Below are 22,423 nucleotides of genomic sequence, written 5' to 3'. Positions count from 1 at the left end.
AGTCTTGAACAGAACAAGGTGCCCTGAGTCCTAGTCCAGTGGCTGTGCTCTAGGAAACAGATCTTTTAATTTTCCAGTAAGATCTGTCCCTCATTCACTGAACAGGATGGGTCTTGAAGGAGACTAAATCGAAGTTGCCAAAGCAATCAAGTGAACATGAAAAATATCCCAACTTTGAAGTGTCTGTAATAAATACATTTTTCATGATGGAGTACTTCAACTGAGCTGCTCCTGGGTAAATAATACATCAACAGTCAGAAACACAAACTTGTAGAAAGGCCAATGGGGTTCACAAAGTACAGTTCACTGTTGACAAATCATCTGTCAAATAAAATGAATTGTCTTTACTGGCTTCGTAGTTATAGTTATTATAGATACAGTTATGGTACTTACATAGTGGTAATGTAGAGTTATAATAAATATTGGTATAAAAATCAGAAAAGAACTGTGAGGATGATATTCCTAGTCAATGAGGGTTGTTCCATTAGCTTCCATTAGCTGTGGTCTGAGAATTATTTTTGTGTGTTCTGAGCCACACATAAGCAATGGAATGTAACCTTTAGATTATAGATACTAGATAGCGTTATTTAAATTCAAGCTGTTTCTACCGATTTTGTTTTGTTTCTGTATATGCCATGAAAAATGTCTCTAAAAGTACTTTCAGGAAAATATTCAGCATCACCAAACATGATCATCCAAAGTGGCATCATCATCCAAAGAGCTAGGCTGCTGACGGAAGTTACAGATTTTATGTAAGGCATCCAGGTTTTTCAGAGTTTTATGAAAAAGATCATTTAAAATCTGAGCATTTTGAGTAGCCTAATAATATAACTGAAATGCATGAGATAAAGCAGAACCTTGCACACACTTCTTGGAACCTACTATACTTCTCCCATAATAAACTTTCTTTAATCATATTGGTCTGCTGGATGTTAGGCATAGTTTTTCTCATACAACATCCTGTTCCTAGCTATTCTTAGATCCTCTCCAGGAATACATGTCGTTAGATTAGTTTATTCACTAGAACACCCAGTCATGCTAACTCTGCCGTAGCACAAGTTCTGTCGCAATGTCAAGAGAGAACTTTTTTATCCAGCTGAAATCATAAATGCAAAGGGGAAAATCATATCCCATTTAGGGTTGGACAAGGCTGAAAGCTTTAATTAAAAGAAAAAAGTTTACAGTACTTACTCTAGCATCAATTTCTTCTCCAGCTCTGCTAAACTGGCTGCCAACTTACTTAAAAAATTTATCCTTTCTTATTGTGGTATAGTGTCCACTCAGAAATTTCTTGGTCAGTAGCTACTAAAATTCTCCAGTTTTTGATTCCTTAACACCAGAAGTATTTAGCAATGTTCAACAGGTATTGACTTACCTAAGACAATGGTTTGTAATAATCTACACCTGATGACTGGGGAAGCACATCCTCTACAAGTAATCACTACATTTCTTTTCCTTACTTGAAAAATAAAGAAAAAAAAAAAAGAAATGTGGAAAGAAAAATGCACATTGTTAACAGCAGAGACAATAAAATAGAGGAGCATTGAGAGCAAATCTGCCTTACAACATTTGAAATCATGTGCTCTCTGATATCACAGATTCAGTCAATTCTAAACCCCACAATAAAGATATTCTGAGTCTCATTGGGAACGAGACGTCTTGTAGAAATTCTCGTATAGCATACCAGATGGCATCTTTCTTGCAGACATCACTTCAATGTGCTGCTTCTATTGCCTTGGAGAAGAAAGAACCAAGTATCGCTGTCTCTGTAAGAGACTTATATGTCAGTTTTCCTGTGCAGGAATAGGTACATCTTTTTTGATTGTGGTATCACAGAAAGATTATAGTGGGATTTATGTTCTTTGAAATCATAGGAAAGCACAGTAGTATGTAAATGCGTTGCAGGTGAGACCATCTCATACAGTCTGTATGACATTTTTCAATATCAGGACCAGCTTTAGGCACAGGCCAAGTAGGCACTGCCTGCAGCAGCGCACTGGTGGGGCTGGCACTGAATCATAGACTAGCAAAATGAAGAGATAGTCTTCTAGTCTCAGAGCAATAGCACCTGCTCCAGGTTCCACTTCCACTGGCTCGGAAAAGCTGTCCAAGCAGCCCCCCTAAGATAAGTGTCCTGGACTGGCAAAGAACAAGGAGATCTAAAGAGCTGCAAGTTCACATAATGAAAGACATGACCCTAATCCCCACATTCCTGGCTCTGCTCTGTGCCTTCCTTTTCCTTTGCCTTACTACTACCTTTGGCGGGAAAAGGAGGGAAAAAGAAGTCTTGCAGGTAACAGGATACTCTAGCAAGGATACAGTAGTCAGGGAGGAAGACAAGGCAGCAAGCTGACTGAGTTTCTCCTTATTTTCTTTTCCCTTGCTGAGCAGCCTTATGTTTTGTTGATGGGCTCAGACATGTAGTTATACTGGCATCGGACAGAGTTGGAGGACAGCGTGCAGTGGGACCAGCAGTGCTATAATCATCCAGTGCTGGGGCCATGGAGATAGTTAGACACAGTACCAACAGTTACATGAGTAAATGTGTCTGGGGAGCTGCTGAAAAACTGAATTTTGCCTACACTGTTGCTAGGCATTGAGCCAAGCACTTCTCATCACTGGCAGCATAACTTCCATGCTGTTTATAGTAAGGTAAGGAAAGAGCAGTTTGACCATGAAACTGGTATATTGATTGTTGGCTATGCCTTATTGTGGGCAGAACATTTTTGTTGGTGGGGGACACAAGATGCAGAGAAAATTGTGTCTATACATGTATGGGAAATACAGGAGTAAATCATGCATGATTCTTTCAAAGAGTGGGATTATGCTTCACTAGGTCTCTTTCCAATATCAGTTTTTCTGCTTACGGGGGAAAGGAGAAGAGAAAATCAGGAATCCTTTTCAAAGGAATTCAGGATTTCTCAGTCAACTAAGAAAAAATCAGCAAGGATTTAATTCTTACCTTGTTGAAGATAATTTTGTTCTCAATTTGTTCTCTGAAGACCTTGCCCAGCCTTTCAAATTTGCTTACCTAAGGGAAGTCCACTATATTTCAACTCAAACGTAGCCTATGCTCTCCTTACACCCTTGCCTACTGACTGGGCACAACCTTGAAGGGATCATGCTCCCTCTACGTACAAAGATATTCATTCATAGTAGAAAAACTCTGCAGAATAGGGAAGATTTATAGACAGGTGTGAACAAATGCATTTGTGTCTCTGTGAGACCTAGATTCCTATCAATTTGGTATATCTACTTTCTCTGAGAAAAAAATTAATTATCCATTGATCTGTTTGAAGTACATTTAGCTATTTGTGCACACTGTACTCTTGCCAAAAATATATGCTCTATATTGCATATATTCACATGCTATTGTTATTAAATACTTGAGAAAACTCCTAACAGTTTCTTCAGCAATTACAGATACTCGATAAGCCTTCAGTACTTTTTTCGAGAGACGTAATGAACCTTTCATACTTCATGTAGTAATGTATCAAATCAGTAAGAAGACCTGGAATAATGTAAGATCTCATAACAGACCTGTCTTAGGCAACTTTCCAACTTCATGAAAGATCTTCTATGGCTCAACTAAAATTATTCTACAAAATCATTATGGACTTCAGTTTGCATAAGATGTTCCATAAATTCAAGCAGCAATATCAGAGTGAAAGGTCATCCAGTTATAGTCCAAAGACTAGTCAGGTTGGAGTTGAAACTCTTATAATTTTGTTAATTTTAAATATCCAGCTAAGTTTACAGTCTGTTCTGCAACTACTCAGGAAGCCTCTGCATGTCACTTGCAGAGACCTTGTATTATAACGTGTCAGTCAGTCAGACTGTAGGTTTGGATTTCTATGACATGGTTTTCTGCCATAGTATCATCAATCCCAAATGATGCCCTTGGCAGATATCTATAATTTCCTTATGCCTGGAACGAAATTCCTCCTTAGAGGTGGACATTGCTTGGGATTCACAATGGACAAGAAAAACAAAGAAGAGTAATTAACGTGTTCAATAAATGAAGTTCTACTAGACAGGATTCTTCTTAGAATTATACCCTGAATATACCCATTTTCTGCCTTTTTTGCTAAGTCCTTTGATCCTGTTATAAAAAGCAAAAGTTTAGTAAACATTCCTCGCAGAACAAAGGTGTAAAATATTTCCATCTTGAGAGAAAGTGTCTCAAAACTGGAAAGTTGATGGAAAATACATCATGAGGTATTTGGTCTCTTGTGCAGAAAATGAATTTTGCTTTCATTTTAAATTAATCATCTTATATTAAATTTTTTCCAGTTATAGTTGATAAAATATACATCCTCTCTAGCAATCATGCAAATCTTATATGTCTGCCTGCTATCATTCACATTTTTGTAAGAAAAGGATAAAAACTTAAAATTTTATTTAGTAAAAATATTCTTTTAATCATTCCTTTGAAATTGTGACCTTTTCAAGTTGAATTATTATATGTTGGCATGAAGGTTTTCTTGTGTCTTATATTTTAAGGTTGAAGAAATCATGCAGATAATCTAATTACTTTGACTAAAATTGTTGTGCCGTTTATGTCTTTTGCTGTACTACAGGAGAGAAACTGTGAAATGTATTCATTATCGATTCATTAAAGGGTTTTGCTCTTATATAAGCAGAGATGCAGACCACTACCTATCTCGTATTAAAAGGGGAAAGAGGAAGGCATAGTAAACTATGCCATAGGCTATGGTTTATGTATTGCATTTCTTAATGTCTTGTGAAACGTAAAAATCTACAACAAACAGATATGTAAAGCGTAACTGGTATGAAGATTCTATTCAGATTTAAGTGCTCTAGGTTGCTTTTGAATCTTGCTATTTTCTGCATTTGTTTTGACTGCTCTCATCATTCAAGATTGACGCTTGGATGGGTGTGTAGGAGGAAGCGGCAGCAGCAGGCTTACAGCTTGCAGACAAAAAAAAAATCTGCCTTATCTGATGGCTATTATTGAAAATGCGAGGTGTAGCCTAGGCTGGGTAATGAAGGGGAGAGAGCGAGGGGGAGCAAGAAGCATGGAGCTGCATACTGATGAGTGTAGGAGTACTTGATAAAAAGAATTCTTGCTGCTGGCAGTGCATTGCTCATTGTGGAGTATTCCAACAATCACATATAACGGAGAACAGCTTAGCTGACAGCTTGATATGCGCTTTTTTTTTTTTCCCCTACTGTATGACGTACTGGTCTGTAGTAAAGATTAATAACTAAGAAATGTAGAGCTAGGATCAGATCTTACGCTATATGCTGCCCTGTAAACTATGTTTTACTTCTGACTTTTCTGCTTGCTGAAAACATTAATCTGTCAAGCTGGCGGGCTCCTTTGATACCAACTTTCCCAGGAACACGATGTGGCAATGCCACCTCTCAGCCCAGGACTACCGCTATTATCCAGTGGATGGTTATTCGTTGCTTAAACGCCTCCCTCTTCACCCTCCTACAGGACCCCGATGCCCTGTCCAGACAGTGGGACAATGGCTGGAAAATATTGGGCTACCTCAGTATGAAAACCACTTGCTGGCTAATGGATTTGACAATGTGCAATTTATGGTAAGAAATCTTCTGTGCATAGCTGTGTATATACACTGTAGCTGCCTTTTTTGTCTGTCTCTTATGTGCTCATAAAAACCTTAGAGCTATTCTGCATTGCACTAAGAAGATCTGTTTAGTGTTTCACTTTTCTGTGTCTAGCTAAATTAATATATAAACTGTCCTTGTATAAACTTCCAAAGTGTACACGTTACAAAATATTCTAGCCAGAAATATGGTAAAAGAAAAACTGAATATTAAGGTTCTCTCCCCCCTTCATCAGTCTTCAGATTAAAAAAGAAAAATGCACAGTTCTTTTAATCCATTGCAGGATTTTCACAGTATGTAAAAGCTGTAAACACCCCTATCTGCAATACATCATGTTATTACTTTTATTTAAACATTAACATCATTGTAATAATAATTAAGTAACATGCAATGCCATTCTTGCATTGAGAGGTATTTTAATATCAGAAAATTATTTAATTAAGTGTGCTCTCTCTGCAAGTGATTCTGGATGCCTCAGTTAAATGTTTTTGCATCTTAGATAATCAGGCTATGGGATTCACTTGTTGAAACTTATGTCCTGTGTAGATAAGTAATGCATTCCTTTTAATAGTTCCATTTTCATGTTTTAACTGTAGGCATTTATCAGGAACATATGAATGAAATAAAATTTTATGTACTTCACAATTTACAGTATTACCATGTGGTGTAAAGTAACATAGACCTGTCATGCACAAACTTTCAATGGGAATGAATATTGACAGTAAAGAGAGAAGCTTACTTGTAAGGTTGTTATATAATCACTTTTCTACCTGCTTCAGTATTCCTGTTACTTGAACCTCTTGCAAAAATCCTGACCACATTCCTTGTAAAGTATCAGAGCTTAAAATTTTATTAATCACCCCTTTTTTAAGATATTTTTAGTAACCATGTATATCTTGGAACAGTTCTAACTTTTCATAACTTACACCTGGCACATAAGAAAGAGAAATGAAACAGCATGAATATCATGACTATAGAGTCATCACAAGTTGTGTTTTTCCTATTTAATTTCTTTTGCCAACATCATTATATGCTTATGGGTTGCTGATCAGAAAACTCAGGCACAGATCTCTGCCATTTCCACATCATAATAGTGTAGAGGTTTCTTACTGTTTTTACATGGCTGCCATGTGATCTTTTGCTTATATCAGTAAAAATCATTAGAATCTTTACCTTTAAATATTCTTGAAAACAAAGCTGCAAGGGTGTGCTGTCAGCCCAGCAATGTAAAAAAAAACAAACAAAAAAAATCCAAAATGTGTTTCAGGATACAGTTTCCCAATATGTAACCACATACTCGTATATATGTTGTAGCGTTAGTTACATAAATAGATGATTGTTTAGTCTTAAAGAGATTACAGAGGGAAATTGTTCACAAGAGGCTGTAGGTGGCATAACAAATGCAGAGGGGTGCACCTACCGCAGGTAAATGAGCACCACTGGAGAAGCCAAAGAAACTGCCCTAGAGGGCTTTCCAGTCGTCCCCTGGCTCTGGAGGGGCCTGAACTATGTTCTGGGGGAATTTGTAAGACTTTCATTTCCTACGTCTCTTATTAACATACTTAGGTAAACGTCCAAATTATATAGAAGATTCTATTATTCAATACACTAATCAAACTTTTCAGGTATCAGGCAGAGTAAGTTATGACTCCATACTTGTGTGTTAGCTAATGTTTCCGGTCATTTTAATTTAAGCCTTCTCTGGAGTAGTTTTTAAATATATATCCCAGGTAAAATACATAATTACTCTTAATATTAGTTGGGGAAGCATGCATATATGAATGGAAGATTGGACCCTTAAATCCAATGATAAGCAAAAAGCTGGAAAACTGCCTAATAATAAAAAATGTATAATTTCAGGAATTTAATAATTCCTAATTTAATGATTTCACACTGTTCATTATGCTGTTACATATTTCAGTTTCTGTTTGTACCAGAAATTGAATAGAACCCATACTTAATTGGAAATGAAAATGATCAGAAAATACCAATTTCTTTATATATATTTTTTTTAATATATCAGCATTACGTAAGGAAAACCTCTCCTGAAAATTTAAATGAGCATTTTTAAAAATATTTTCCATTCTAGCCAAAATGTTGAAGAGAAAATTAAACTTGGAAAGTATGTAGGAAAATGAGAGAAGGAAGACCTGCTATGCTAAGAGAAAAATTCAGATTACTCCAAACTTAAATGTGTTGTAGTCTTCCTTAATATGAGAGAACTGCTTTACCTTTATTAAAGTGGTTTACATATTAAGCTATATTTTACAAGCTCATTAAATTAAGTGTTTCAGATAGGTTAGCTACTTTACATTGAACACCTCTAATACTTTAACGCAGTAAAAATCAGTTAGACATATTTTTTCTTTATTCTGTACCACATTCCTGCTTTTGTTTTTCTGGAAGCACATTCTGACCTGCATTTATTCATTCTGTTGCCTAAGCAACAACCATCACACTCCTATTAAGTATGATTTAGTAGTACAGGTCTTACTAGATGTTCAGGAGAGGGAATATCACAATGATATAATTAATGTCCATGGAATAACATACATCTGAGAACAAATATATCCTATTTATACTACTCTCAACAGCAAAATTCTATTAATTACATTAGCTTTCTAATAAAAAGGTGGTTTTCGGATAAAAAGATTTCACGGTTAATCATTCATTAGATCATAGAAATTAACTCCTTGTGTTTAGTCTGCCTTGGGTATTAGGAAAGTTATTCACCAGACTATGCTTAGAATTAGGAAGATTTTTTTATGTTACCTGAAGTGTGTGGACTTTCTAGTAAGAAACAGCCTATTTCCTATCAACTTTACAGTATGAATATTTTTTCCATAGTTCATCAATATGTATGTTTTAAAAATAGGTTGAAACATAGAATTAAAAAATTAGTTGTGTTTTCATGAACTACTTTATTTCTACTCGCAGCGTATTTGCACACATAGCAAGTGTAATTCCTACCCACTATTAGTGTCGTGCAGGAATGACACTTGCATAATATTTAGTAGGCCCAAGGCAGATTCAGTCCTAAGACTTGGTTCACGTGTGCTTGTAGGAGTAGAATCATACTTGAATATGTGTGTATATATATATGCAGTCATTATTAACTTTGATAATTTGTTGTGTAATAGGCCGCAGTGTCCTTCAGATGTAAAAAATTGTAGTGACTTTGTGCAGATATTCTATATTTGAAGATGCAGATGATACTGCAGTTTTGTGATGTAAAAGCTGTTTTGCAGTTAAACTAATTCTGAAGTGCAAGAAAGCAATTGTAAATTGCAGTATATAAACTAGATATAAACAATAAGGAAACCTAATGAATCTGTGAACACCTTTTCATGTATAGGTCCCATGGATGTCCCTGGGACAAGCTGTAATCTTTATGCAGACTTGCAGGCCTGCAGAACTCAGTATGCTGAGAAAAAAAGTTAAACTGCAGAGAAACAGATGAAAATATACAAATGTGCGCGGTCACTAGATCCTTGCATGCAGTTTTCTACAACTCTGGACCTTCATCAAAGACTCCGTTCTGGATTCACAGAGATAAAAGCAGTTCAATCAAATCACTGCCCGGTGGGGACTAGGTCTGATTAAGGCCTGCATATGACTATCTATTTATAGGTTGTTCTAATAGTTTAAGATATTCTGAAATTTTATCACTTGTTTAATATTGTAATTTGATGAAGATAGTATCTCTTAAAAAGATTTCTAAAACACTGTATCAGAGAAACAGGGACCAGGTTATTAACAGAAAAATATGAAGGTGGGGTTTTTTTTGACATTCCACAATATTGTTCACTAGTAACAGTTAATAACCTGAATTGGCATTAGACACTAGGCTTTCATTGTTGCTGTGAACTTACAGACACGCACCTCTACCCCTTCAATACTTAAATGGCTTGCATTGCCTGAGGATCTAAGTATTGCCTAAGTATTTTTTTTAAATTCTCTCTTTTTCACTGTCGGGAAACTGAGGCATAGGGCAGCTGCAGGGTGGAATTTAAAATTGCTTCTACATTTGAGGTCAGAGGCACTAGTTCTTAAAATAGCTACTAACATAATGTTTAGCAGATCAGTTCAGTTGCTTAAACATAGGTATCTAGTACCAGTTGAGATACTGTAGGGAATCCAGGAGATCCAGATGGGGCTGACAGATATTACTGAGGACCAGAGACACACAGAGCCTTCATGACTAACAGCTGGCGTCCAGGTGGGATACCACAGAGTATCTCAGATGGATCTAGAGTCCTGATGCTTATGCAGCTGAAAGGAATCGTAAATGTTGTAGGTCACACAGAGTTTGTGACATGTCTAGGAACTGAATATAGATGTCTTGAGTTTCCACCTAGTATCTTAGTTACATATGCATTTCTTTTCCTTCTAATAATTTTCTGTATTTGTATGCATCCTGTGAACTTACCTGCACAAGTATTTGCCTGGTTTCACAGTGCTAGGCATGGACTACCTTCTCAATTCCCCTTAGCTGCGTGGTTTGGATATAGTTTTGAGTTAAGTTTTTACTTTTCTTTCTCCCTTCCTCTCTCTCTTTCTTTCTTTGTTTCTTCTCTTTCATTTTTTACTAGGTCTGGAGGTTTATTAGTCAGCTGAAATTTATCTGGAGACTGTCCTCTCTCAGGTGTCATTCCTGGGATTTGCTGTCCTGGAATACCCAGTAATTCTTCTTGCCTTTAATCTCTCTGGAGGATCTTAAACTCTGTATCAGGTATAAAGGGCAGAAGCAATTTTATTTCTTTAGAGTGAAATGCACCTGAAAGAAATTGTCTATGTGCATTGGCTCCAAGTCCTGCACTTATAGAGACTACCGCAGCTTTTATCCAAAAATACCTGGTGCAGAGATTGATGATTTGGGCATTAGATGAAAGCTTGAAAGAGTGAGTCAGTCTGCCAACATCTTTCTTAAATTAGCCATGCTGCAGATGATGAAAAAGAGGCCAGTGTTTGACAAGGGTTCTAGTCTGTAGTGACTTCAGTGACCTTCAGAAGCCAACTCCTAACATGCTTAGGAGAGCCGATCAACCTTTGCAACATCCAGGCTGTGAGCTCTCCAGGCCCATAGTGGCTACTGCAGACACTCATCAGGGCACTCATGCATCATCTGAAGTGTAAGAAGATTGAGAGCATTGTCTGTGTGTAGTTTACCCAGAAATGAAGAACTGTTCAAGGCAACCTTAAAACTGGCAGTCAGTGATATGCAGCAAGCCACATTTTCAGCAGAGTAGAAGGACTACGAGTCCCACTGATGCTGGAATAATCTGTGGTTTAAGATTTGCTGTACATGTAGTAAAATCTAGGTATATATGCCTGGAACCACAAATTTCAATCCCCTCATCTGGACCTCACCTGCAAACCCCAGGACTTGCTTTTAGTTTCATGGCAGGTCTACAGAACTTGACACTAAAACTGTGGAGCTCCTCTCAGTGCCAGTGTGGCCCTGTCGTCTTCCCTGAGCAAAGTGGCTCTTTGTCACTCTGCTCTCTTCTGAGTCTTCCTCTCCTTCACCTTGGTAACCTTTTGCGACTGTGACTCCTGAGACAGACCAACTCTTCCCCTAGTCTAACCTGTTATCCAAACATAGAGTGGGCACAGTTAAACTTCAAATATAGACATCTATGTGTGTACCAGTCAGTAGATGTTTAGGACTCAGTTCAGTTGCCCACGTATTGGAATCACTTGAGATGTCTGAGACATCTGTGCAGGCCTGGAATATATGATACAGGATCTATGGAAAATGCATACCCGTCTGGAGATTCAGTTGGGTTCCAGGCAATGTACATTTGCAGCACCTCAAATGACTCTGAATTCGTATCTGTGGGCAACTAGGTGAAGCACCTAATCAGCCATTAAAGCCAATGGAGCATAGAACGCAATTTAGCTGACTGGCAAACTAAGTATTAGGGTACTTATTTTCGGATCAATTAAAGTAGATTCATCTGGTCAGCTGAATCACTGTCTAGGCTGTATTGATTTTTTTTTTTACTAGGTCTCCTTAAGCTATCATGTAGACACAAAAATTTTAATGGCTCAGTTTGGGCTAGAATCCATCCAGGGTTCACCAAAAAGGAAACACAAAGTATTTTTATTAAAGCTTTTTCTCTTCCCTCAGAACATCCAGCCCTGAGGCTTCAAGATCTCCTTTTTCATCCTAGTAGGGATTCTTACTATAAAACCTGCAAAGTAGAGCTCAGGTGGGTGCCAGGGATGAAGATTGTGCCTGTCATCCTGCAACAGCAGCAAGTCTAACAAATAATCCCATTCCACATGCTCCAGTTAATGCTTCTGTCATGGTATTCCTCAAGCTGGTCGAGAGACAGAAAGGCTTATTAATGTACTCCTCAATATCACATGTGTAAATAGTAGTTTGTACTGTCTTTCTGTCTTGAGGTCTCAGACCATTCTTCATCATCCTGTGCAAGTGCATGTGGATCTAGACAGGCAGTGCTCATTCTCTGGTGGAAAGGGATTTTAGAGGAATCTGTTTCATGTGTATATATCTATATATGTAATGTGTGTGTGTGTGAAAAACATAGGCGCTGCAGGCTGGTGACTGATCCTGCACTTGACAAAGGACTTCATGAAAATTTTGGCAGTAATGATTATTCAACAGAGGAAAGAAAAACAAGACAGAATTTTTGTGTGTTTCACTTGAACAATTGATTCATAAGGAACCCATCTCCAGACTGTTGACTTCATTAAGGCATCCTGGGTATGGTGGATTCATTGAGAGTCAGAGGGAGTATGTTTTCATCTAAACCTGTCTCAACAGTTGTATCTTGAAGGTATAAGCAGGGATAGGTCCATCTGCCTGTCTGCTAGGTTCTGCTAAGTTAACCTTTAGGTGAGGATTTCTCTGGTTGTTCTGTAATATTTGGCCATTTCTATTTAAATTTTGCTCCACACAAGGTTGTACATACAAGGCGCACAGGCAGAACATCAGGCTGTACACTTGGTAGACAATCCAGGTGCCAGTATACGTGGTGGAATGCCCTTCCACTTGCCTCTGCCATTCAGGGTAGTGACATCCAGTGCATATGTGCCTCTTTGGAAAGCTCACTCTAAAGCAGTCTGAGAGAAAAGAGCTTGTCCAATGTATGTATCAATGTACTGGGCTCAGTGTTACCCTCACTAAGAACAGAGGGCCAAATCCAGACATTGAAAGCCATTTCATGTACAGTCACCACTAAAAGTGAAACTATTTCATGGTACATATCTGTGAGTATGGTACTTGAGGACTGGAATTAGTCCCATCTGTTCTAACAATATGTTAAATGTTAATGTGAAATGTTGTGCTTGAGCTAAAAGCCTTCCTAGTGCAGAAACTGGCCTTCATCTCAGTGAACAAACACTGATGTACTGTATTCTGAGACTGCATATGTGAGGAATTGTCTATTGGCCCTAAATACAAGTTTATGAGAAACGAGTAGCAAATACAAAGTTAGGTTGATCAAGCAGGTGAAACTTCTCATAATGGTATAATAAAGCATGACATTTTAATAACTGATAAAATAAAGAGATGTAATGCCGATACAATGTTCTCGCTCTGTATTTAGGTAAGGCCAAAACCTTCCAGGTGATTTTGTTACCAAAAAGGAAAATGCTAAATCTTCAAGAATTAGAAAAGTTTGTGTATAGAATGATGTGTATAATGCTATTCTTCATAACTTATGAAAGACATGGAAAACATGCAATACATAAAGGTCATTAAAAGTAACAAAGTTTAAAGGTTAAGAGAGGCAGAAAGTCTAAGAGTTTTTACTCTTCAGAGTGAAAAACTGAAGATTCAAAGGACAATCAGTTTATAGTTGTGTTTATATTATAGGTAAATAATGGAAAGCCTTGCAATGGAAGGGAATGGTAGACTTAAAACCAGTGGCCTGTATGTCATAGCTTATTCTTAGTTATTTCATATGGGAAGAAAAAGGAATTTTAAAAGGAACACAACATACAGTTGTGTATATCACTGTTTCAGAACAATATTGTCCAACAAGAAACAATTACATGGAATCTGGACCAATAGGTAAATTAATCTCAAGCAATGACAGACTTCCCTGACTAAGTAAAAGATGTTTGAAGGACACAGCAGTACAGAGGAACTTGATTACAGATTATTACACTGTGGGATTCTGAAGGAGTTACCAGGTAAAGATTAATGGGTACTAATAGATAACTGGAAATAAGCATAAGATTCTTGGAGATGTTACCCTTTATGAAGGAAGACTGGGTGATGTAACAAAAGCTCAGGTACTTATATGAACAAGTGTTAATGCAGATGAATTAAATTGAAACAATCTACAATAAAGAAAAGAGAGAATACATCATGAAAGAAAAGGTAAGTAACCAAAATACAATAAGGAAAACATTAGGAGAGAAAATAACATTTCATTAACTATGTGAGTAGAATACATTCAGAAAAGGTTTTATCAATATGCTGTAGGTAAAAGGAATATTAAGAAAGTTATAACCACTGCTAGAATTCAGATAAGAGTCATTTTTGTTTTAGCACAAAGAACAAAATACAAGAATTAGTGAAATACAGTGTTAATGAAGACCACTGAGATATGGGGGGGGGGGCGGGAAGAGAGAGCAATCATACTGCAAACAGATAAAAGAGTACTTGGTTAATTAAAATATCTGAATCATCTAGGTTAGGTGATGTTTGATGAAGAGTCTTAAGAAACTGAAGAGGAAATACTAGATCCTTTAGCAATCATCTTTGAGAACGCCTGGAGAATGAATGAATTATTAGAGGACAAATAAAATACAGATATAGTACCAATATGTATTTCAGATCACAGGATTCATCCTCAGTATAGATTTCCAGACTCCTGACCTCTTTGTCATCAACTTTGTCATACAACTAATGCCTTATTCAAGAAGGAAATGGATGGTGGTGTTATTAGCAACAGATAGTTACTGCCATCAGTACTGAGTCTGGTGGAGACAAAATGGGGAAGTGAACAGAATGGCACAATGGGATGTAATGGGAAGAGAATAAAGCCAAATGAAGGAACTGTGTAGTTCGGAGAGGAACAAAATATTTAACGGAAACCAGTAAAGAAACAGATGCCTTGTACAACGCATTGTGCGTCTCATCATATAAATGAGAAGCTTTCCTTCCATCAAAAATAATTAAAATTTCAACATGGGAGACAAGCGTAATTTTCCTAGTAAAACTACAGCTACCTTTTAGAAGCTGTTCTAGAATATGATGTACCAGAATTGCCATGCAAGCAAGCCATTCCTGGTACAGAGTTTGCCTGACCACTTCTAAACTTCCTGGGCACCTAAACATTCTCTCCTTCAGTTCAGAGATCTTCTGTTTTCCCACACATTGGTGAAAATGTTTCCTTCTCCCACATCCCATGCCCATATATTTTTTATGGTACCAACACCCCAGCATCAGTTTTTAACCTTTTTAATGACAAAAGCAATTAAACCTGTGAAGCCTTTATCAAAATGCTGTCCATTCTGCCTGCCCTTCACAATGTGCTGTCTGTTCTGCCTATTCACACATGCACTCACACAGAAATGTGCGCACACACATACAGCGTTACACAAAAAGGTAATTCACTAAGGTGAAAAATTCCCGGTGCTCAGAAATAAGGAACTGGAGAGTTACAGTACCTCTGCAATCTCAGTTCATCTCTCACATTCATATGCCTTATGATACAGTCTTCAATCACAGGTTTCTCTACTAATTTTTTCCCTCAAAATTCCTCCCTCATCCAGTGTACTGAGATTTGAGTATGCACAAGCACACATTTCAAAGAACTAGCAGTTAAAAACAAAAGTTGGTTTTATTTTTCTAATGTTGCACTGCTTAATGATTTCACCACCTTAGGCCAATGGTTGTTTAAAACAATGATGAGACCCCAAAACTGCCTTCTCTTCTCATTCAGTGGTGATTTATACTTGTCTAGTATTGTTCATCTGGAACATTAGAATTGTGTTATCACACTAAAGTACTTATATATCCAAACATGCTTCTCATTTGCATTTGCATTTTAGAAACTGGGTTATAAAGAGTTAGAAAAGATAAAAGGATAACACTTCAGATGATAACTTTAGACAATTAAAAATTAATATATTCAGTTAGAAACACTTTTGTCATGATTTTTCAGAAGCTGAGCACTGTGCATTAGAGGTCACCTCCAAAAACTTTGCCCGAGTGTTTTACATGGGTCTAAGCACAGGTTCAGTTCTAAGAAAGTTTGGTGTTCTTGACTTTCAATGGGAAAAAAAGATATATTTTTCAACTGTTGAAAGCAAGGTAAAGGCCCAGTGCAGATAAAGCAATGATGATTTTATTCCACATAAGCATAACTGATTGAATTAACAACAAGCTTTTATTCATCATAAATACGAGGCCACACAATGAGATTCACACCTGGTCTCTGATCTTAGTCCACTCTTGATTGAAATATATTTTCAGGAAAACAAGTAACACAAATGCTACTTTACCCCCCCAAATAATTTACTTCTGTAGACTTTAAAGCACTACATTAAACATTTCAAACATTTTATTCACTATGGAATGTATTATATTCTGTATCTTTTGCTGTCCTTCATTAAGCTCCAATTACTGTGCATATGGGATAAAATCTCCATGCAACAATACACTGCATTTGTTTTAGACTGGCTGGTGCTGATGAAACTGATGGTATATACACTTGTACATACAACCCATGACTGAACTGAAATCTCATGTTTCAGATGCTTATTAGTATTATCTTATGCAGTATTTTATTGGATTATTGGAAACTGAATGATTTAATAGCATTATTGATGGAAACAAGAATGGGTTAAGTTTGTAAGATGTATCATACCTGCTTTAGATTTGTGTTGAAAGTCTTTGACTGGATAATAATTCTTTGAAAATTTTTTGATCCAAAGAGCAGATATAGATGGAAGTTTTGAAATATAAAAGCCAAAGCACTTGCCCAGGTGGCAGATGTGGAGGGATAAGGTTACTGTGGATACAAGTGCTAGCAGTCAGTTTAAATATTAAAAACTGGAATACCATGAATAAAAGTATGCTGGATAAACACCTATCAAATGACCTTTTTGATACAAATCCCAAACAGTATTTTCTTTGACTGCCTAGTTAGCAGCCATGAATTGGTAGAGTGGCCCTCTGTGCACAATCCCCCTTTGCAATTAGGAAGAGGGGGAAAAAATCTGCACCTTATTCACTGGAACCTGACAGCTAATGCTAAAAACAAATATATGTGCAGCTGGTTACAGCTCTTAAAATCTCTGAAATGATTGATAGCTTCTATTCTTCAGTAGCCACAATATTTAACAGCGTTTTCACTGCTTCAGGTATGGTCTCTCCAAACAGCTGCCCTTTTAATCACATAGAAAGTCTACTTCTTGAAGTTAAGATGGCGTTTATAAAGAAATAATAGTTCTTAGCTGCTATGCTGCATTAGGATAAAAGATTGCACAACACTGAGTTGGTTCTTAGCCTTGATCCATTTTTAAATATAGTATGAATATTATAGTTCTGTTAGCTTCTCTGAACTCCCTAGGCATCCCTCTAGTTGCCAGAAAGGAATTATAAATTGACAATGCAAGTTATTTAATTTCATTTTCCATCTCTCAGAATTTGGAAATGTGTCTATTCTGTCCATGAACTTTTTATTTCCTGACGTTCTGATTTTTTAAGTACTTGTTTTATTGCCTGTAGAAATAGTAGATCTTCACTTTCTGCCCAGAAAAATAACTTTATGCAGCAAGAGTGGAATATTGTGCCAAAGAACCCAGATACAGACAAATCTTTGGTTCCCTGTAATATCAGACTTTTTGTCAGCAAATTCTGCTGTTCCTGCTTGTATGGTTTGATTTCTGTCTCTTAACTCTGCTATGTATATAATAGCATCTTTCTTGCTTTATATATGCAATTTTTTTAAAGTGTGTGCTGATTTCCTTCCTTCTTGAACAACAAGAAATGGAGACCGAGGGGAAAAAAGCATAAAGAAAACACTTGGTAGCATGTGCAGAAGAAGCCTGATCTGTGGGGAATGCATAGGACAATATATGTAAGGGTCTTTTCTGAGGTCAGCCTTTGATTTAGATTATTTAGTTTGGGGAAGATGCTTCTCTATTCTCTTAATTATCTGGCTAGGAAATTACATAATATTGCTGGCCCACATATATGAAATCAAGAGAGGATCCTGGGATAGAAATATCTGTATATTAAGAGCTATTCTGTGGCCAGTTATCTGCTTGTATCTATCCTTCGACAGTACAGGTTTCTAAGTACGTACAGTTGGGAAGCACAGTTTCTCAGGAGGGAACCAGAGGTAACCAGATTGCCTGAGGAATGAATCTCACTGAGTACCTTCAGTTAAGTTCTGAATAAATTCAGTGGCAATGATTGGACTCAAGCTAACAAGAGTGCAGGAAAACAAAACAAGTATTTAATACTTATTAATATTTTTATGCTCCAAATAAAATGAATCAGGAACATTTTCTGTGTATGAGCTAGCTATATGCAATTTATCATTACTTTAATCTTGAATTCATGAATTTTATTGCTTCTATAAGCCAAACTCATTGCAGAAACTGTTTCTTAGCATTCCTCTTGTCTCTCCTGGAGCTGCCTGGGTACCACTTTTCATTTCTCTCTATTTCTGAGATTCTCTGTGTCTGACCCTCTCCCCCAAAATGCATTCACGTTTCTGAGCTCTCTCCCTGCCACATTGTCCCTGCAGGCTGGACTCTTCTTGTGATCCTCATCTCCTCCTTTTATCCATTTCCTCTTTCCTTAGTAGAAATTACTGTATGTCCTTTTTGTCTCCAAATCAAAGGAAGGAAGGAATGAAGGTAGGAAGGAGGGAAGAAAAGGAAGAAAGGGGGGGAATAAAAGAAAACAAAGAGGGGGACGGAGGATATCTGCTTCACATCTAAGTTATTTTACTGACTTAAAAACATTTTAGGGAGTCCTGAACAAAAGCAGAGGGACATTTAACTGGATGTTTTTCACAGAGGTGTTCGTGTCACTCTTTGGGAGACAGCTCTGGCCCAACAGAGCTGGTGCTGAGTGGGAGCTAGTTTGCTTGGCTGGGCTTAAGCTGACTCCTTGCAGAAACCTGGCTGTGATCTCCAGCATGTGTTGTAGTACTGTATTATTCAGATTTTTCCATTTTCCAAGGTGTCTCAGGCTTCTGATTTACCTGGACAGCTAGCTACAAATTGTGACAAGCTTTTCTGATAGAACTTTTGCATTGTAATCCCTTCGATACACATGTGCAAGGGAAGGTGCAGAATTTGGATTTGCTAAAACAATTGCTAAAACAGCTAAAACTGAATTTGACTAGAGTTCTCCTTTGAATACATATGTAGATAGATATTAAGTACTTATTGAAATGGAAGAAAACAAAATCTGCATTTAGGCACTGAGAACTAATAGATTTTTTTTTTTAAATTCTGGCTATAGTTAGTCCTACTTTACTTCCTTATCTGAGCTGTCTGATATTATTTCAATGAATGTCTAAAAAAAGTCTGAAGAAAGTGAGTCATTCTTACTGGTGAGGTCTTCAATGGAAAACTATATGTAAGACACGGACCCACACAGAGAACGATAAAGGCTAAAAAAAGAAGTAGCAGCTATCTTATTTCATAAGTACCATCCAACCCCCTGCACTGAATTCATGGATTATTCATAAATATAATTATACTGTGTGTATGATGCCATGTAGAATATGGCATCATACACACCATATGCCTGGGGTGAAGGGTGGTAAGCCAGTGTTGAACAGTCTTCATTCTGGTGTTTTGTAGCTTTGTGACTTTGCAACATTCCTTCAATGTGTAGTGGGGATCAGCAGCTCTTATTTTGTCTGCTTTATTCATTGCAGCAACTTTTCCTTTTAAGAAGGTGTACTGAAATATAGAAATTACATCAAGTGAAGTTACAGTCTTCTGCAACCTTGTGTCACTAGATCAGAAGCACAGTTTTATCTGATTTGTTGGTAGCACTGGTCTGGTTTGGACCTGATATTAGGGGCCAGTGAGACTCACAAGTATTCATCAGGACCATTAGGAGCATTTCTTTATTGCAAAGAAAAGTTAAATTAGAAAAAGCTTGCTCACAAAGAAATCTGCAAAGCATCAGTAGAAGAACTGCTTGAACTAGGGGGAGGCCCCAAAGACTCCCTAAACATTAGTTGTCAAAAGCAGTATCCTTGTGTAGGAAATGGATTTGTGGAAATGCTCATCACAGTAGCATCAGGAAGGAGGATGCCATACAAGGTGAGTTGACTTGCATGAAGGTTTCCTATGACTGAGGAAAATGAAGTACTAGTGTCAGGTTGCTGGACTCAGACAGCAGATATCCCAACATGCGTACTTGGAAAATCAGCTGTGTAGCAACATTGCAGAATCCTCCCACACTGGATTTTTTTGGGACTGGATCAGTTGGCATACAGGTAATACTACCCTAAGAATATATCAAGCTGTCCTCTCATTAATTTGTAACATGTTAACTCAGATTTTTAAGAAAATGCAGCACATCTATGGGAAAAATAATCAGCCCCTCAGATAAATAACAGAACAAGTTTACCTTTACGTAGAAGATTCTTGGAACCAAACACTGTTTGCTAGGCAGGAAGAATAGTTCAAAGGGCTATATCAAGATGCAAGGACTATCTGTATGAGACCAATATGTGACTTTAAGCTTCATAGCTAGTACTTGCTTTGGCTGGAAACAGGTTACATAGTTCAGTTTCTGAGAACAGACTTCTTCAAATGCATCAATTTTTTTCTTATATTCACTGGTAATAAGAGATCATGCCTGTCATTATATATGCAAGTAATTTATGAATTGGTATAAAAATGTCATGTTGTGTGAGTATTTGTAACTTCTAACTACTTGGTTATGGGTAGAAAACATGGAACTATGGTAGTCACACTAATTACTGCTTTTGTGTTGTATCTGAGATAAACAATACAAGAATATTTGCAAAAGAGTGAAAAATGTTTAAATGAAGCACAGAATGTGAACAGAAAGAAAGGTATTTGAACTATATCTGAATACAACACGTGGATTTGGAATAAGTTGCACAGGGAGAAAAAGCAGATATGAAGGGAGGAAGGGAATAGAAAGTAGACAGTTTACTATCTGGCTCACAGAGCCAGAAAACTGATTTTGCAGTTGTTTGTTTATTTATTGAATGTGTTTGTTTATTTTTGCATTTCAGAATTATAAATGTTATTGTTCAATGGCAAGATACTTAAAAATTGTGGGCAAACTATTTTGATGCCTGTGGTAATTAATATTTTATATGCGATTCAGTCAATAGTTACATAGGGTTTTTTAATAGGTTCTGCATGACAGTTGCTGTATTACTGGTGACATAGCTAGACCATGCTACATGAAATGCTACTGTTTAATATTAAAAATATGTTGTCATGGGTTGACAAAGAAATATTAAGAAATGCAGTGATCAGTGAATCACTCCAGATTGCACTTCTTACATATCAGTGGCTACCCAGTTGTTTTCCAAAATGGAACCTTTAATTTTTAGATAAAGTTAGTATAAATGGCATGTCTTTCCCTCATACTTTGGACTCATTGTCCAGTTATACCTTGTTCAAGTGGTTTAGGGATCAGTAAAGGACAGAGAGTGAAATATCCCCTTTGTGCATAGAAGGGATGCCAGCCAGGGGCCTTGACAGGCTTGAGAAGTGGGCACATGTGAACATCATGCAGTTCAACAAGGCCAAGTGGAAGTTCCTGCACCTGGGTCGGGGCAATCCTCAATATCAGTACAGACTGGGGGATGAATTGATTAAGAGCAGCCCTGCAGAGAAGGACTTGGGGATACTGATGGATGAAAAAGTCGATATAAGCTGGCAACATGCACTAGCACCCAGAAAGCCAAGCGCATCATGGGCTGCAGAAAAAGAAGCCTCGTCAGCAGGTTGAGGGAGGTGATTCTCCCCATCTAATTCCACTCTGGTGAGACCCCACTTGGAGCAGTGCATCCAGCTCTAGGTGCACTAAAGAAGATCTGGACCTGTTAGAGCAGGTCCAGTGGAGGACCACGAAAATGATCAGAGGGATGGAACATGTCTTCTACGAGGAAAGGCTGAGAGAGTTGGGGTTTTTCAACCTGGAGAAGAGAAGGCTGCAAGGAGACCTTATTACAGCCTTCCAATATATAAAGGGGGCTTATAGGAAAGACAGAGGGAGACTTTTTACCAAGGCCTGTAGTGACAGGATGAGGGGCAATGGTGTTAAACTGAAACAGGGTAGATTCAGATTGGACATAAGGAAGAACTTTTTTTTATGATGAGGGTGGTGGTACACTGGAACAGGTTACCCAGAGAAGTTGTGACTGTCCCATCCCTGGAAGTGTTCAAGGTCAGGTTGGATGCGGTTTTGAGCAACATGAAAGATGTCCCTGCCTATGGCAGTGGGGTGGACTAGATGATCTTTGAAGATCCCTTCTGACCCAAACCATTCTGTGATACTAAGTATCCTTTCTTCCATGGACTCTACAAGTTTGGGCCTGTCATCATAGCACAGTTCTGAAGGAACTGCTCTTATTTTGATTCTTGTGGAATACATCATCCCACAGTTAATTTGTAAGAAGGCTAGTCCAGGGCTTCTGCCATCTCTGCAACACATAAAAAGAAATAAGCTTTGCAGCACAGGGACTATTTGCTGAAAAGGGATGGTAAATCTTCTTCCAAATGCTACAGAGCAGCTGAACCTTATGTATCTGTTGAAATCTATGATGGATTTGTATTTAGCAAAATCAGATCTTCTGCCTGCTATATATCCAGCACT

At 37.5% G+C, this 22,423-nt stretch overlaps 1 protein-coding gene across 17 annotated transcripts in view; it reads left to right on the top strand.

Annotated features, from left to right (window-relative positions):
• Window positions 1-22,423, top strand: part of ANKS1B (ankyrin repeat and sterile alpha motif domain containing 1B) — a 446,177-nt gene that overhangs the window by 238,956 nt on the left and 184,798 nt on the right. For 14 of the 17 annotated variants that reach the window (XM_075728100.1, XM_075728099.1, XM_075728098.1 and 11 more), the window contains exon 1: window positions 5,371-5,571. In XM_075728100.1, the coding sequence (XP_075584215.1) occupies window positions 5,371-5,571 (201 nt within the window). Of the gene's footprint in view, window positions 1-5,370; window positions 5,572-22,423 lie in introns of those variants that run through there. The other 3 variants (XM_075728083.1, XM_075728082.1, XM_075728085.1) reach the window with 1 other exon arrangement.

The sequence above is a fragment of the Pelecanus crispus genome, chromosome 1, assembly GCF_030463565.1.
Source record: "Pelecanus crispus isolate bPelCri1 chromosome 1, bPelCri1.pri, whole genome shotgun sequence".
Classification (NCBI taxonomy): domain Eukaryota; kingdom Metazoa; phylum Chordata; class Aves; order Pelecaniformes; family Pelecanidae; genus Pelecanus; species Pelecanus crispus.
Note: the sequence above shows the minus strand (reverse complement) of the source record. Positions and strands in the feature narration are given on the sequence as shown.